General features: G+C 30.4%; 3 protein-coding genes across 3 annotated transcripts; all 3 read left to right on the top strand.

Moving 5' to 3' along the window:
• Positions 1–1,710: 1,710 nt before the first annotated feature.
• Positions 1,711–5,005, top strand: LOC145955931 (uncharacterized). Its single transcript, XM_083071462.1, has 3 exons — positions 1,711–1,747; positions 3,352–3,441; positions 4,491–5,005. The coding sequence occupies exons 1-3, from the start codon at positions 1,711–1,713 to the stop codon at positions 5,003–5,005; spliced, it is 642 nt and encodes a 213-aa protein (XP_082927588.1).
• LOC145952896 (uncharacterized) lies at positions 3,372–9,939 on the top strand. Its single transcript, XM_083066004.1, has 4 exons — positions 3,372–3,441; positions 4,491–5,328; positions 8,519–8,928; positions 9,131–9,939. The coding sequence occupies exons 2-4, from the start codon at positions 5,199–5,201 to the stop codon at positions 9,740–9,742; spliced, it is 1,152 nt and encodes a 383-aa protein (XP_082922130.1). The 5' UTR covers positions 3,372–3,441; positions 4,491–5,198; the 3' UTR covers positions 9,743–9,939.
• Positions 9,940–13,424: 3,485 nt separating this feature from the next.
• On the top strand, positions 13,425–14,552 carry LOC109812721 (uncharacterized). Its single transcript, XM_020376751.3, has one exon. It carries the CDS (start codon positions 13,482–13,484, stop codon positions 14,406–14,408), a length of 927 nt encoding a protein of 308 aa, XP_020232340.2. The 5' UTR covers positions 13,425–13,481; the 3' UTR covers positions 14,409–14,552.
• The last annotated feature ends 552 nt before the right edge of the window (positions 14,553–15,104 follow it).

Raw genomic sequence — 15,104 nt, 5'->3', positions numbered from 1 at the left:
ATGAATCTAAAACTAAAACCATCAGGACCTGGACACTTGGAACTACCACATTCCCATACTGCTGACTTAATCTCCACTTCCGTGAAAGGAGCAATAAGCAAGTTATTTTGTTCTGAGGATATGACCTTGAAACGGACACCATCTAGTACAGGTCTATGTTGGTACTGTTCTTGGAATCTTTGTTTGAAAAATTGTCTTACATGGTCTTTGACCACCATGGTTTCATCTGACCACACCCCATTTATAAATAACCCCTTCAGTTCATTCTTTCTCCTTCTCCAGTTGATCATTAAGTGAAAAAACTTAGTATTCATGTCTCCCTCCTTGAGCCACGAAACCCTTGATTTTTGAGCTAGAATCGATTCATTTCTAATAGCCACCTCCCAAAACTTATTTTGAAGTTCTAGTCGATCCGACCGTTCAGTTTCATTCAATCCTGTTTCCTCTTCCTTCTTATCCAGACTACTAAGAATATTCACAATCCTTTTCTGTGACGACACTGGATCCTCGAACTTGACAGAATTCCATTCTCTTAACTTTTGTTTGAGAAGTTTAAGTTTCTCTTTCAATACATAGGCCCCCCATCCATGAACACACAATTCCTTCCATGTATCAACAACAAATTTTTTGAAAGAAGGGTCTTGAAACCAGTGATCGAGCGAGCGAAAAGGTTTCGGTCCCCAGTCTGAATTTGAAACTTGTAGTTTAATTGGACAGTGATCTGAAATGCATCTATCCATGATCATTTGTATACTACCTGGCCATGCTAAGAACCATTCCCTGGAGACCAAAATCCTGTCTAGCCTGCTCCTTACTGTACCATTTGTCTTGTACCAAGAAAACCGTCTCCCTACAATCGGTAGATCCTCAACTTCCATCTTCTCAATGAAATCATTAAATGCACGCATATCAGATTGACTACAATTCATTCGTCCCATACTCACTCTCTCTGTTTCGCACCGTATACTGTTGAAATCTTTGTGTTTCCTTGATATATAAACAAGTTTTTGTGTATCTCTTGTTGTATGTAAGAAGATTTGATCTTTGGGTCCAGACTCCAGATTGTGCGTTGTAAATACCATTGTGGGAAAGTTGATGTGGACTCATCTGACTCCTACTTTTGGAAAGGTATCTATATCGATCAGTCCCAGCCTCCCAGGGCCAAGTGCAAAACATGCTGGATTGGAATATTGGCGATGGGAAAGTGGTGTATCTTGATGGGGGTGGATGGTGGAATATTGTGTTGCGCAGATCTACCAACCATCAAGCTCGAAAGTATCAAGTAAAGACTGTGTCCTAATCGCTGAGATCGATGTTTATCCCTCCCTTACAAGAGAAAAAAAGAATGAAATTTTTGTAGTAGTGCTATTAAGAATGACATGAGAGAGTAAGACTCACTCGTTCACTCCAAAGTCCAAACTGTATATTTATAATATAAAAAATATTTATCATATTATAAATATAATAATATTTAATTCTTTATCTAATTCTTTGAGTGCATTGTGTAGCGATACTTTTCTTTTATATGTCACTTTAAGTGCTTGTCTTGTACGGTTCTTCCTTTTTTCTTTACTTGCGTGTTTTGCTCTAAATGGAAGAAGAAATCACTATATAAATAATCACAACCAGTGTTTCTGTTTCCTTTTCATAACAAAAACAATATCATCACAACCAGCAATCGAGGAATTTTCCGCCATAACAACCAGAGCTATGTCGGACTCAGATGCAATGACCTTGCCAGCTGCAGGTTTAATATTAAATTATTAATGACATCATTAATATGAATGTGTACTTTAGTTTTGTATATTTCATGCCTATAGACAGATATGGGTTTGATTTTTGTTTTCTTTTTACAACATGCATCTTTGGAGTCTTTGGACATGCGTTTGGGGCTAAATTTAACATCACTTTTCACGTCTGTCTTGAAGCAGTTACTTATAGTTTTAGCATCTTTTATTGATTGGAGGTGTTTCATTTTTTTTTATGTTTTTATTGCATTTCCAACCACACATAACTATTAAACATATTTTCCCCAAAATGGAGAAACTTCTGCTTATCTTTTAAACTGAGTAATTTACTTTAAAAATTGGCATAAATAATTATAATATTGATAATAAAAAAATTAATAGCAAATAGTAGGTGTAATGAATCTAAATAAATATAGTAGGATCGGGAAATTTATAAGAACTACTTTTTTTCAACAACCATGATATATATATATATATGCTTAAAGAGTTCTTATTATGTATTTAAAAATACATACAGCGATTTTAAATAATGTACATTAATTACTAAGTATTAAATGATTTTAAATTAATATAAGGTTTTGTAAATATGATTTATGAGGCAACATCTTTCAATTTAATGGTTGATTTTGAGATTAAATTATATAATAAAAATATTAAAAATTAATATTTGGTTATAAAGTTATAGCAGTGCAATTTAATTCATCTTTGTTATGATAAAATTTCATGTGTATTTTTGTACACCACACATGGGAGTGTGAGCGCAAACATGATAGGTAGCAAGATACTCATAGTCACACTTAGAAGTTAGAAGTATTTGCATCGTGGTTTAGTTTGATTTTTGATAGAAAAGTTATTCGAACTAAATATATAATTAATTAACATGCAGTTCGATTATTTATGCACGTAACCTAAAAATAAACGGTGGACCTCAATTATAAAGTATAAAACATTATAAATTAGTTTAATACTTATTACTAATTGAGCAATAAAAATTATGTATTACAAACCTCATGCAGCACTAGACATATGTGAAGTATCTGATAATGATCTGATAGTCAACTGAAAAGCTCAACAAAGTATTTGGTAGAATAAACTTTAATATATTTTAATATCATCTTAAAAAAAATGAATTGAAATTTTAATTCAATCTTATAATTTTATTTCAAACCTCTTAAAAGAATACATTTTAAATCACCTAATACTACTATTAAAAGTTTAAATTAATATAATATGATAATTATTAATTTAAAATTAATATAAGTACAATCTGTTGTACGATTTGAGAACCAAAATCAAAATCGATTTTTTTTTAATTTTTGACTTATATTAAAATTAAATAAATAAATCAAAATTCAACTTCACTATTAAAAATAAATGAGATAGGACTTAGTAAACAAAACGAAAGGTTAACAGAAAAACTATGTAAGGGAAAAATCACAATAACTTACATCACAATTAAATTTCAATAGTGGTATGAACAAAAAAATCACTTTGCAATTATTTTTTTGGCTGTTTCTTTATTTATTTTCCAACTTTTATTATTATTATTTGTTTCTGTTTTTGCCCCGCCTAGCACCACTTATGTTTAAATTCTGATCTACAGAGTCTAGTAGGCTGGGTATTGTAGTGGCTGGAGCAGACCGTCTACAACCACTGACTCTGAAACCGGGAAGCTCTTCTTTGGATCTAGACAGTAAGTTTTTTAAATGTTTATTTTCTATTCTTATATCTCAAAATTAATTCTTTTTTAGTCACAACCATTTGAACAAGTTAATTACTAATAGTAATGGATATATAAGCTGCCTTATATATAAATTAATTGAAATTCATATAAATTAATTACAAGTTTAAAAGATATATAAATTAGGAGGTAAAAAATTGATACCCTCAAAAATTGATATATAAATGTGAATGTCACATTTATGATCCATTGAATGATCGATACATAGGTGACACTAACTTCACCCTAAACTTCAGCTAATAGTTATAATTAACGGAATAACTAATAACAATCCTTTTAGTTAAATAATTACAAAATCAATTACTAAAACAACAGCCTATAATATAGAAAAAGAAATTTTAATTGAATTCATTTTTATAAAGTTAGATCATAAGCTAGTTGATAAATATAAAATGATATAATTATTTATTTGATAAAAACTATATATATGTACACATATATATATATTATTTAATATTTAAATTTATTTCTTAAAAATCATAATTTTATATTATAAAATAATGGTGAAATTTTGATGATTTTGCTTAACCCTTCTCAAATTTGCAATTTGTAAGTTTTGAAAGTAAAAGATAGTTATAGTTGTTTTATTATTTGTTTTTTGTTATTGTTTTTTATTTAAAAAAATATAAATTAAATAAATAAACTTATGCTTGTAGGCAAAAAATAATAATAATTTACGAGTAAAGAGGAATTTCACATAAATTAACCGGAAAAAATGAAAAAAGTTTATAAGGATTGTTTTTACTTTTCAGATTTTAAAGTTGAATAGGCTAGTTTTTTTCATTTAGTTTATTATTTATAAAATGACTTTTGAAGAAAACATTGTTTATTTGAAAAAATATTTATGATTAACCAAACTCAATTTATTATTCATAGAAATCAAGATTTTAAAAATTTATCAAGAATAATGATTATCAGACATAAAAAAAATTCCTTATAAACTAGTTTAGGAAATGAAATTATTTTAGGTAAATAATAGATATATCTGATTGTATGGGCAGGAATTCAAAAAAGGCAAATATATATGTCAGCTGCTTCAGGAGATTGGATTAAGGCTTCATCCTATTTCGAAATCAATCCTGATTGGTTTCTAATTCCACTGACTGCTCGTGGAAATACAGCCCTTCACGTTGCAGTTAGCATGGATCAAACAAGTTTTGTTGAAAACTTGGTGAATTGTATGAACATGCAAGATATCGAAATTTGCATGGCAGATGGCAACACAGCCTTTTCTTTGGCTGCGATTTCTGGAAACGTAAAAATAGCTGAAATACTGTTTGGCAAGAATCCAAAGTTGTTATGTATGAGAGGGCACAATGATATGCTGCCAATTCAATTAGCATCTTCTGCAGGGCATATTCCCATGACAGAATTTTTATTTCAAGCTACAGATGACCTACACTATATTCTACCCTTCCAAGACATTGTGAAGCTATTTTTCATGACCATCACCAACAAAATTTATAGTAAGTTGATCCACATTCTTGTGCATTACAATAAGTACAAGAAAGAATAAGATTAGTGGCTAAATAATTTAATCATATGTAAATTCTAATAAAATTAGTGACGAAATGGTTTTTTTTCCCACTAAATTGGGTCCTCATTATGTTGATTTTTTGTACTTTCACTTTTCTCCGGATAAGCTAACAGCATGTAGCTGAAGCACGTTTCTTTAGCGTGTAAGTTTAATTTCTCTTGCCTAATGATTTATGCATGCTTTTCTTCATTTTATTCTGGGCACGACAGCTGTGACATCAAAATTGTTGGATCGCTATCCAAAATTGGTTGCTGTAGAAAACGAAGAGGGATTGACAACTTTGCAAATGCTTGCTCAATTTTGTGAGTTTTCGTGATCCTTATGAATTTGGTTTTTCTCTCATTCCTCAATCTTCTTTCTATAATTTGGAGATTTAAATAGATTAATTAGACTCCTCCATATATATCAGATAGTGAACTAATAACCTACACGAGACTTAGACTAGTAGGACAATGGATCATGTTAAAGTTTTTATCAAAGTTTATTTACTTAAAAAATTGAACTTTTGTGTTATTTAAAAAGTCTTTCAAGTCTAACAAGCCGGTCTAGTTATTTAAATAAAATAATATTTTATTTATTTATTATTATTATTATATTAAATTCGTGACCATGCATCAAAAGCATACATTTAATTATATTTTTAAATGCATATAAATCATTTGGATTTAATTACCACAAAATCTAATATTTCACTTTTATCTTCATATTAAATTATTACAAAATAAATCCTTTAATAGATTTATAAATCATGTATGTCAGGTAAATTTTTAGAAAAGGCTAATAATAGGTAGAAAGACTAGACTTAGGTCATGCATTTTTAACTAACATAATTAAGTTAGGTTTTTTTTTTGAACGACAAAGAAACTTATATATATGATGTTGGTACCAAGGTACCAAAAACCCTTATACAAGATTTGGTGTGCCTAATATAATTGATATAGCCTCAAACATATCCTCCACATCAAGTTACCACAACACACATTACCCCCATTTAATATAATACCTATGACCCCTTGGCAAGTTACCCACACACTTGATCACGTTGGTCATAACAGGATATGATATTGGATACCCTTGTAGCATCATTATGTCAATACTTAAGTTAGGTTTGACTAAGAGCGTATTGACAATAATTAAGTTAGGTTTGACTAAGAACATATTGACAATAATTAATGACTAATTAGTTTTATGGAATATCAATCAATATTTGTTGATGAAAAAAAAACTCCTACTTAAAAACAAATATATGTAGAAGAAATTCACACTTGAGCGAAAAATTGTTGGAGTGTATAAATAAGTTCCATGTGGAATAGAAATGGACAAGTTGAGCAATATATAAATAAGAAAGACTCACAAATCTCATACATTAAGATTTTGAATTAATTTTGTAATGTAAAATTCATTTGGTTTGCTTGTAGTGATTGATAAAGATCTCTTAGGACCTATTTATAAGAAAATACTAATATTAAAAATAAAAATATTATAATTTATAAATTTTAATTGAAATAAAAAAAACATAACATACTTGTTGTAAAAAAAATAATGTTGTTCCTTTCTAGAAGTCGATATAACTAAATAACTCTCAGGTGGTATTATTCATATTGCACGTCAATATTTTCTATTTAATTTTGGATAATATTTTTGTAATGGATTGATATTACTTAATTTAAAAATTAGAGACATTGAATTAGCAATAAAAAAAATAGATTCCAAAATTACACATTCGTAAAATTTAAAAGATAAAAAATTTTGTTCACTAAAATGGATTTAAACCTTTATAGTTTTCTTCAATTAGTAGCAATTTTCGTAAGAACATTAAAAAAAGAATTGTAGAAAGAAAAAAATGACAAAGTAAAAACTTATATATTTGAATGGATGTGCTTTAAATAGACTGGGTATACAAGATAGATGATGATGAAAATGATAATATACGATGTTCATTGTTATCTTATAAAATGACACTGTTTATAATGGTTAAAAGTGATTTTTTTAATGATGATTTTAAACTCATAATAAATGCAAACAACATAGGAAATTTTAAATTTCTATGTCGTTCAAAGAACTAACATAAAAAAATTAATTTTCTATATGATTATATGAATTACTAACATAAAGAGTAATCTTATTTTTAAATTTTTGTTACACCCAACAAGTCTTGTTTTCATATGGGCTTATGTGTAAAACGGACTCATCAAGAATATGGAAGTTGGAACATATTATTCTGATCTAATCATTGAGCATGTAGATTATTTACACCATTATAAGTCAAAACTTTCTCTTTGTAAATATGAGTGGCACCCTAGTGCCCAAATATTAATACATTTTATTTACTGTTTCATCCTTTTTACTTCGTATCCATCGTTATTGTCAGTGTTGCCCAATAGTTAACGTGTTCTTCTCTAAGGTGGTTAAACACTTCAAGGTTTTGTAGATTTGAAAAATGCTTTCCCAAAAAAAGCAATGGAGGGTGAGAGTTCTTCCTAAACCAGATAAAATGTTACAAAGAAAAAATAAAATACATAACTACAAAACGTTCTTACCCACCCGCTCCTTTATGATCTTCTATGCTCCCTTTGTCATCCTTAGAACTTCCCTAAACAACAAAACTAGCAACATTCAACATATTGAAAATTTGAAAAATGCAAATAAAATAAAATGAAATGAAAGCAACAAGTAAAAGTAATCTAGTTGTAGTTGGATGTACGGAGAGGAGGAAGGGAAAGATGTGTCATATAAAGAGAAGGAAAGAGATAAGAAGAGGAGAGCGTTGAAAAATCAAAAGAACGAATTGTGTGTTATAAAGTTATTATGTTAATGTAAAGTATTTTTTATGTCAGTTAAAATAATTAACATAAAAAATATTCACTATGTCATTAAAACAATAATTGGCATAAAAGACAATCATAAAATGTGTTATCTTTTTTCAAAATAGTGATAGTTCATTTACAATAGATTTTAACATGTTGCAATGACAGTTTGAAAATTATTTTTTTTTTAATTGCACATTAGCAGAAAATAATATCTAAAAAAAACATTCACTCAACACTATCACAAAGTAGAAAATTTATTTTTTATTTAACATGGAGTTTCGCTTTAATTTTTTTTTTAATTGTATGTACTTAATGCATCCAAACAAATTCATGCATAAAATATAACTATGTGATTTTAGTGTATCAAACACGATATAAATCTAGCTACCATCTAGATATTAACTAAGGAAAATACTAGCGGATTTTTTTATTTTATCATAAGAATTACAATGAGAACAATAAAATTTAAACTTAATTAAGACCATGTAAAAATATATGAAGAGGAAAAAAATAACTAAAGTGATACATGTAATATATAATAATCTGGTGGGAAAAAAAAGGTAAAAAATGAGGCCCAAATATGATAGAAGACGAAATAAGTATATATATTTACACTATATCCAAGTAATCCAACGTGTGTACCTTGAATTGTACAAGACTATTTATTTAAACTCAATGGCAGCCTTGTGCAAGGAAACTATTGGCCATGGAGATATTATACGTTGGTTGTTCAAGGGAATGGAAGAAAAAGAGACTCTCAACTCTGCACAATTGTCAAAAGCTTTGTTCGATGCAGCAAAATCAGGAAACATTAGGATTCTAGAAAGTCTTTTTATGTACCATCCAGATTTGCTATTTGAAGTGGATTCCACAGAGCAAAGAAGCTTACTTCACACTGCTATTCTATATCGACAGGAAACTGTATACCGACTAATATTATGCAAGGGGGCTTCCAAGAATTTTATGATGCAATTGATTGATTTTGAGGGTAACAATGTTCTTCACTTAGCTGGAAAGTTGGCACCTGATGAAAAAAGATTCGGATTTTCAACAAACTATGTTCTAATGCGTAGTGAGGAGAGATGGTTTCAGGTATATATATCCACTCGATCGATTAGCATTTTTCAGCAAGAATAATATTGTTTTTCTCTTTACTACCTTTTTATTTTTCTAGGCTCCCTTATCCATTTTTATGATAAAAAAAAAAATAGATTAAAATATTTTTTAGTCTCTATAATTTTATTTACTTTATATTATAGTCCCTATAATTAAGTTTTGAATATTAACGAAACAGGAAGTGGAGAAAATAGTTCCAGGGTCCATGAAAAGAATGAGAAACAAATATGGTTTGACTCCTAAAGAATTATTCTATGAGTCACACAAAGAGTTGCACAAAGAATCAGAACCTGAAGTGAAAGATACGGCAAACACTTTAATATTGGTAGCAACTCTTGTTATCACCCTAGGGATCACCGCAGCCATGACCATTCCCGTTAAGGATGCTGATAGTACAGAAACTCCTATTTTTGGGAAGAAAATATGGTATATGCTATTTTTTATATCAATTGCATCTGGAACATGCTTAGGTACTGCATCTATGTCCTACTATGCTTCGGTTATTCTTCCTTCAAGTTGGGAACCAAAACAAGAGTCTGTGCTCTCGCGGCAAACAAACTTGATGTTTGGAAATGGGACACTATTTGGGTCCATTGCACTCATGTTTTTGGCTTTTGCTTCCGGTTCCATATTGATCTTTGACTTCATGTCCAATTGGATCCATTTTTTCACTGCTGGACTTGCTTGTGCCGTATTGCTTTTCCAAATTGCACTTGCCTATAAACGATGGAAACCCGTGTGCGCACTCCAGCAAAGGAAACAAGCTTCGGTTCGAATGAACTCAAATTAAAGATTGTGCTCAACTGTTCTGGCATTTTATGTATAAGATATAGTAAGTTTGCAGGAACATTTCTTATTATAAGACAGTTTTACATTAGAGTTTGTTGTGCGTGTGATTCGCTTTCTTTGTAAGAATAGATATTCTTCATGTGCTGACCCTGAAATTGTGAATGTAAACTCTATATTTCAAGTGCTAGATGTTCTGCATATTTTGGTGAAACTAAGGGGGGTGTATTGGATTAGGATTTTAAAGGACTTTTTTAGTTAAAAAAAATCCTGCGGATTTTAAAAGACTTTGCAGGATTTTCATGACTTTTAAGATTTTGCAAGATTCTACGAGACTTAAAATCAGGATTTTAATGGATTCTGCAAGACTTTTAAATTAGGATTTTAATGGATTCTGTGGGATTTTGTGGAGTTTTGACATTTGATAAGATTTAAAAAAAATTATACATTCAAATTTAAAAAGAGTCAAAGATAAAAATAATAAATAAAAAAAAATAATGTCTAGATAAATAATAATAATAATTCTCTATAATATTCTATCATCTTTTTATAGCATCCACTATCAATTGTAACAATTCATCGGAATCATCCTTAATCCAAGCTTCATAGTTTTCTTTCTCTTTTCATTTTTCTTTATTATTTCCTTGTGAATCTCCCATTTGAATTACTAAAACAATATATGTTAAAAAATAGTTATATAAATAATTACGGATAATAGACAAAATCAATAAAATTATATTATTATTTTTAGAAGCACACCATCATACAAGATCGAATATATTTTTGCTATCCAAATGGATCAAATACCTCAGTTATTATAAAAAAAATGTAAAAACGAAAATATAGAAACATAAGATAATTTTTTATATAAAAAAATTAGTATATTCGATACTGAAAAAATATTTAGATATATAATTTTTTTTATATAAACAGAAGTATTTAAATATAGAGAATATATATATATATATATATATATATATGATAATTTTTAACGATATTTATAAATATAAATTATTCTAACAAATATTTTAACAATATTTTCTTTTTTAAAAAATAAGTTAATGAAGACATAAATCCTAAACCCTAAAAAATTAGATATTGCAATGTCTTATGTTAATTTTCTTTTTTTAAAATATAAAAAATCTTAATTTCATAATATAAAAATAAAAAAGAAAAATTCATAGTAAAAAAAATAAAATAATTGTTGAGTCATAAAAGGAGGAGGGATAAGAGTAACAAATTCAAGGGAAAGAGAGAATTCGCAATTTTTATGCTAAGAGGGTTCTTCCCCCTACTAAGATCCATTTTTATCTCATTCTACTCACAAAAATCCTAACAAATTCATCTTATATATATATATATATATATATATATATATATATATATATATATATATTGTTGAGATTATGATATCAATTTCATCTTTCACCTTTTTCTTTTCTTAACGTGTGTCATAAAAAAAATTACCACTTAAAAGTTAAAATTTCAAGTATTTTTTTGTGTTATATAAAGGAACAAATTCAACTACATAGAATAAAATAAAGTAAGTCAATTAAAGAGAACGAACAGAAAAATAAAACAAGTCAATGACACTATCATTTACATATTAGAGTTTCACAAAATAGGAGAATGGTATGAGAATAGTATTATATATGAGCAATGAACAATAGTGTAGTATTATTAGTAGAGAAAAAATGGAGAAGACAGGAGCATAGAAAAAAAAAGATGAAAAACTCACTTGAAAATTCTTAAAACACTTGAAAAATCATTTCAAACAATCCTTCAAAATCCGATGGGTTTGGATGGGATTGTTTTATGAATCTGGTATTTATAGATAACACTAGAAAGTCTTTCAAAATCCCTCTCACACAACAATCCTTTAAAATCCTTAAATTTTTGAATACCAATGGATTGTTTTTAAGTTGTAAAAAATCTCAAATGAATACCAGTGAATTTTAATGGACTCTTTAAAAAATCCTAAAAATCCAGATTGAATACCACTGGATTATTTTTAAGTGACATAAAATCCTGATTGAATATCAATGGACTTTTTTACTCAAAAAAAGTCTTTTAAAATCCTACGAAATCCTAAACCAATACACCCCCCTAAATATATCCTCTACCATATCTAATCATGTCCAAGCAGAATATATCGTTATATAGGTTACAAAACTTTTTTTTTCTAAATATTTAATACAATTGTATGATAAGAGTTGAAGTCTAAATCATTAATTAAGTTCTATAGATAACATATGAATAACAACATATTTTTTATTTCAAGTATTTTAAAATATATAATTAATTGCACCAATTATTTTCTTTAGATTGTTTATCTTCATGTTTACTTTTTTTCTAAATAACATGTAAAAATAATTATGATCGAGTCAAATAAAATCATAAATGGTAAAATTCTTCTTATAAATATGAAAGATAATTATATACCCAATTTACTTTGTATAAGACAATTTTAAAACATTATTTTCTTTAAAAAGTTTATTCTCATATTTACTTTTTCTTTTGTCTATATATATAATTAACCATAATTTCTAGTACTCTCTCTCAAGGCTAATTGGATTTATATACCACGATTCTTGTTTAGGGTTTATGTTTTCACATATTTATTGATTTCCCATACGTCAAAAAAAAAATCGATTATAAACAAGCATAACTGATTATCTGAATATAAATTGTGCATCAGATTGTCCAAAACAGGCAAAGCTTTAAGTTTTCACATATTTAATTTTTTGTTTACGCTTTGTTCAAGATGTGAGTACGTTTACTTTCACTTTGTTGTCTTTTCAGAAAATCTAAAGATCATTATACCTTTTATGTATAAATTAAATATGCCTACTAAATTAATAAAACATTAAGATATCATTTTTTGTTAAAATGATTATCGGAAGTTACCATAAACCAAAACCAATTATCAGACAAACAACGGAGAATCAATTATTTTCAACATTTTTTAACAATTTAAAATCAATTCTATTAAAATGAATTGGAAAAAGATTTTTAAACACTCTTCGTATATAAACACCTTGAGAGAAATGGAAAAACAGGAAAGATAAGTGAGTAATATAATTAGTGATCGATGTGACATGAAAAAAAAAATTGAGAGAAATTTTAAGTGTCAATTCACTGTTTTAAAATTAGATATCTAAACAAATAAAACCCAAATTAATTCTGTTGAATAAAATATCTCAAGCTGAATAAAATGTCTTCAAGCATTGTGTTCATGCAGATATGGAGAGTTGTAGGTACACATGAAAGTATGGTAGGTTTTAACTTTCAGGTGTGATTCTTAGCTCCAAAGTCCCTATTACCAAAACTGACAGATATAGCACTTGAGGATCAAATAATTTGGTTTCCTTTACTCCTGATGGATGGAATAACTCAACCTCTAAACAGATCACACACCAATATCCCCAGGGACAAAATAGTTCCATACATGGACACATTCTAGTGCACCTCGGACTCCAACTGCTCTATCACTGCACACAACAACTAATCAAACACGATGCACCACCTTTCCATGTCCCATGATAGGTAAAGCAGATTTCCCACTTACTATAAAAAAAAGTTGCAACATACCTTTCTTTTCTAACTAAACCCTACACCTAAACACAAATCACACTCCCAACCTCAATAAAAGGGCAACCTCTTCCACCTCTTTCCTCACACTGATCACAGCAACACAAGTAGCAGCACCCTCAAAGCATCCTACCTCTCACTTGAACACCAAAATGAAGACACAACAACAATCTCTTATCTCAGCCTCAATTCTACTGGCTCTAACACTCACCTTCTTCCACATCACTTCAGCTCAACTCTCACCAGTTCAAGCCCCAGTTTCATCACCACCACGACCACAACAACAAGCACCAGCGTTCTCACCACCCTCTCCTCCAGCCACTGCTCCATCACCAGGGTTCAACACAGTGCCCTTAGTACCCGTGACACCAAGTGGGGCCCCCACTCCCACAGTCCCAAAAGCACCCTCCATTGACATAGTCCAAATCCTTCGAAAAGCAAAGAGATTCTCCGTCCTCATAAGGCTCCTCAGAACCACACAACTCATAAACCAACTCAATTCACAGCTTCTAACCTCAGGCTCAGGAGGGTTAACCCTCTTCGCCCCAGAGGACTCTGCCTTCTCAAAACTCAAAGCTGGATTCTTAAACTCCCTCAGCGACAGACAAAAAGTGGAACTTCTTCAGTTCCACACCCTCTCCTCCTTCATTTCCATTTCAAACTTCGACACCCTCACCAACCCCGTTCAGACTCAGGCCGGCGATGACCCCCTCCGCCTCCAGCTCAACGTTACCACCGTCGGCGGCAGCCAGGTCAGCATGGCCACCGGCGCCGTCAACGCCTCCGTCACCGGCACCGTCTACACCGACAACAAGCTCGCCGTGTACCAGGTCGACAAGGTGCTTCTACCTCTTGACCTAGTGCTTCCGGCTAAGGCACCGGCACCGGCGCCGGCCAAAGCTAAAGGGGCATCGCCTAAGACTGATAAGACGAAGGGTGGCGGTGATGATGGCGCCGGCGGTGGTGATAGTGACAGTGGTGATAACAAGGACTTGCCCGCTGAAGCTTCTTCTGCGGGCTCCGTGAGGTTGGAGGGAATGTGGGTTGCGATAGTTCTTGGGGTGGCTTTCATGGTGTGATTGTGATATGGAGCGGGTATTTCGATTCTTCTGTTTGCGGTTTTGTGATTTATGAGTCATGAGTCATCTCCATCGTTATGTTTGCTGTTTGTTTGCATGTAGCATTCAATTTCACTAAAACGTATATACGCTGGATTTCTTTCCCTTTTCTTAGTGCATCATTGGTAATATTGGTTAGGCATGGCAGCCGGGCGCGGCCCGCCCCGTAGATTTCAACCGTCCTCATCTCTGTTCCGATACTCGTCGGGGGAAAAGTCACTATAAGAATACAATGAAATAGTTGCAAAAAAAATAAGCGTGGATTAATAGTTTCACGTAAATATTATCGGAAAAGCAAACGCTGTTTTAATACGTAGTATCGATTTTTTCGACACTAAATTTAAATTGAGTTTAATATCAAAAAAACTAATGCTATATTTAAAAAATAGCGTCTGTTTTACCAACACTAAACTTAAATTAAGTTAGTATCGACAAAGCCGACGCAATATTTAAATAATAGCGTCGATTTTTCTGACACTAAACTCAATTTAAATTTAGCGTTAGAAAAGTCAGCATTATTTTTAAAGAATAATGATTTTTTTGAAATTATACTTTCTTTGAAAAAGATAAAGATGATTTTTTTAATCTTATATATGCATAATGTATGATAGTGCAGTTGGTTATCAAGTTCTCTTAACACGTTAAGGTTCCAGGATC

Source organism: Cajanus cajan, chromosome 1 (genome assembly GCF_000230855.2).
Source record: "Cajanus cajan strain Asha chromosome 1, NIPB_CcT2T_4, whole genome shotgun sequence".
Lineage (NCBI taxonomy): Eukaryota > Viridiplantae > Streptophyta > Magnoliopsida > Fabales > Fabaceae > Cajanus > Cajanus cajan.
The sequence above is the reverse complement of the archived record's forward strand: the minus strand, read 5'-3'. Positions and strand labels throughout refer to the sequence as shown.

What these genes read in the sequence shown, in the direction of transcription:
- LOC109812721 (XM_020376751.3), top strand. Translation starts at nt 13,482, where the DNA reads ATGAAGACACAACAACAATCTCTTATCTCAGCCTCAATTCTACTGGCT.
- LOC145952896 (XM_083066004.1), top strand. Translation starts at nt 5,199, where the DNA reads ATGCATGCTTTTCTTCATTTTATTCTGGGCACGACAGCTGTGACATCA. An exon ending in GCAAATGCTTGCTCAATTTT is followed by an intron (nt 5,329 to 8,518) that starts GTGAGTTTTCGT and finishes ACTCAATGGCAG; the next exon opens with CCTTGTGCAAGGAAACTATT. An exon ending in GTGAGGAGAGATGGTTTCAG is followed by an intron (nt 8,929 to 9,130) that starts GTATATATATCC and finishes TTAACGAAACAG; the next exon opens with GAAGTGGAGAAAATAGTTCC.
- LOC145955931 (XM_083071462.1), top strand. Translation starts at nt 1,711, where the DNA reads ATGTCGGACTCAGATGCAATGACCTTGCCAGCTGCAG. An exon ending in AATGACCTTGCCAGCTGCAG is followed by an intron (nt 1,748 to 3,351) that starts GTTTAATATTAA and finishes TCTGATCTACAG; the next exon opens with AGTCTAGTAGGCTGGGTATT. An exon ending in CTCTTCTTTGGATCTAGACA is followed by an intron (nt 3,442 to 4,490) that starts GTAAGTTTTTTA and finishes TTGTATGGGCAG; the next exon opens with GAATTCAAAAAAGGCAAATA.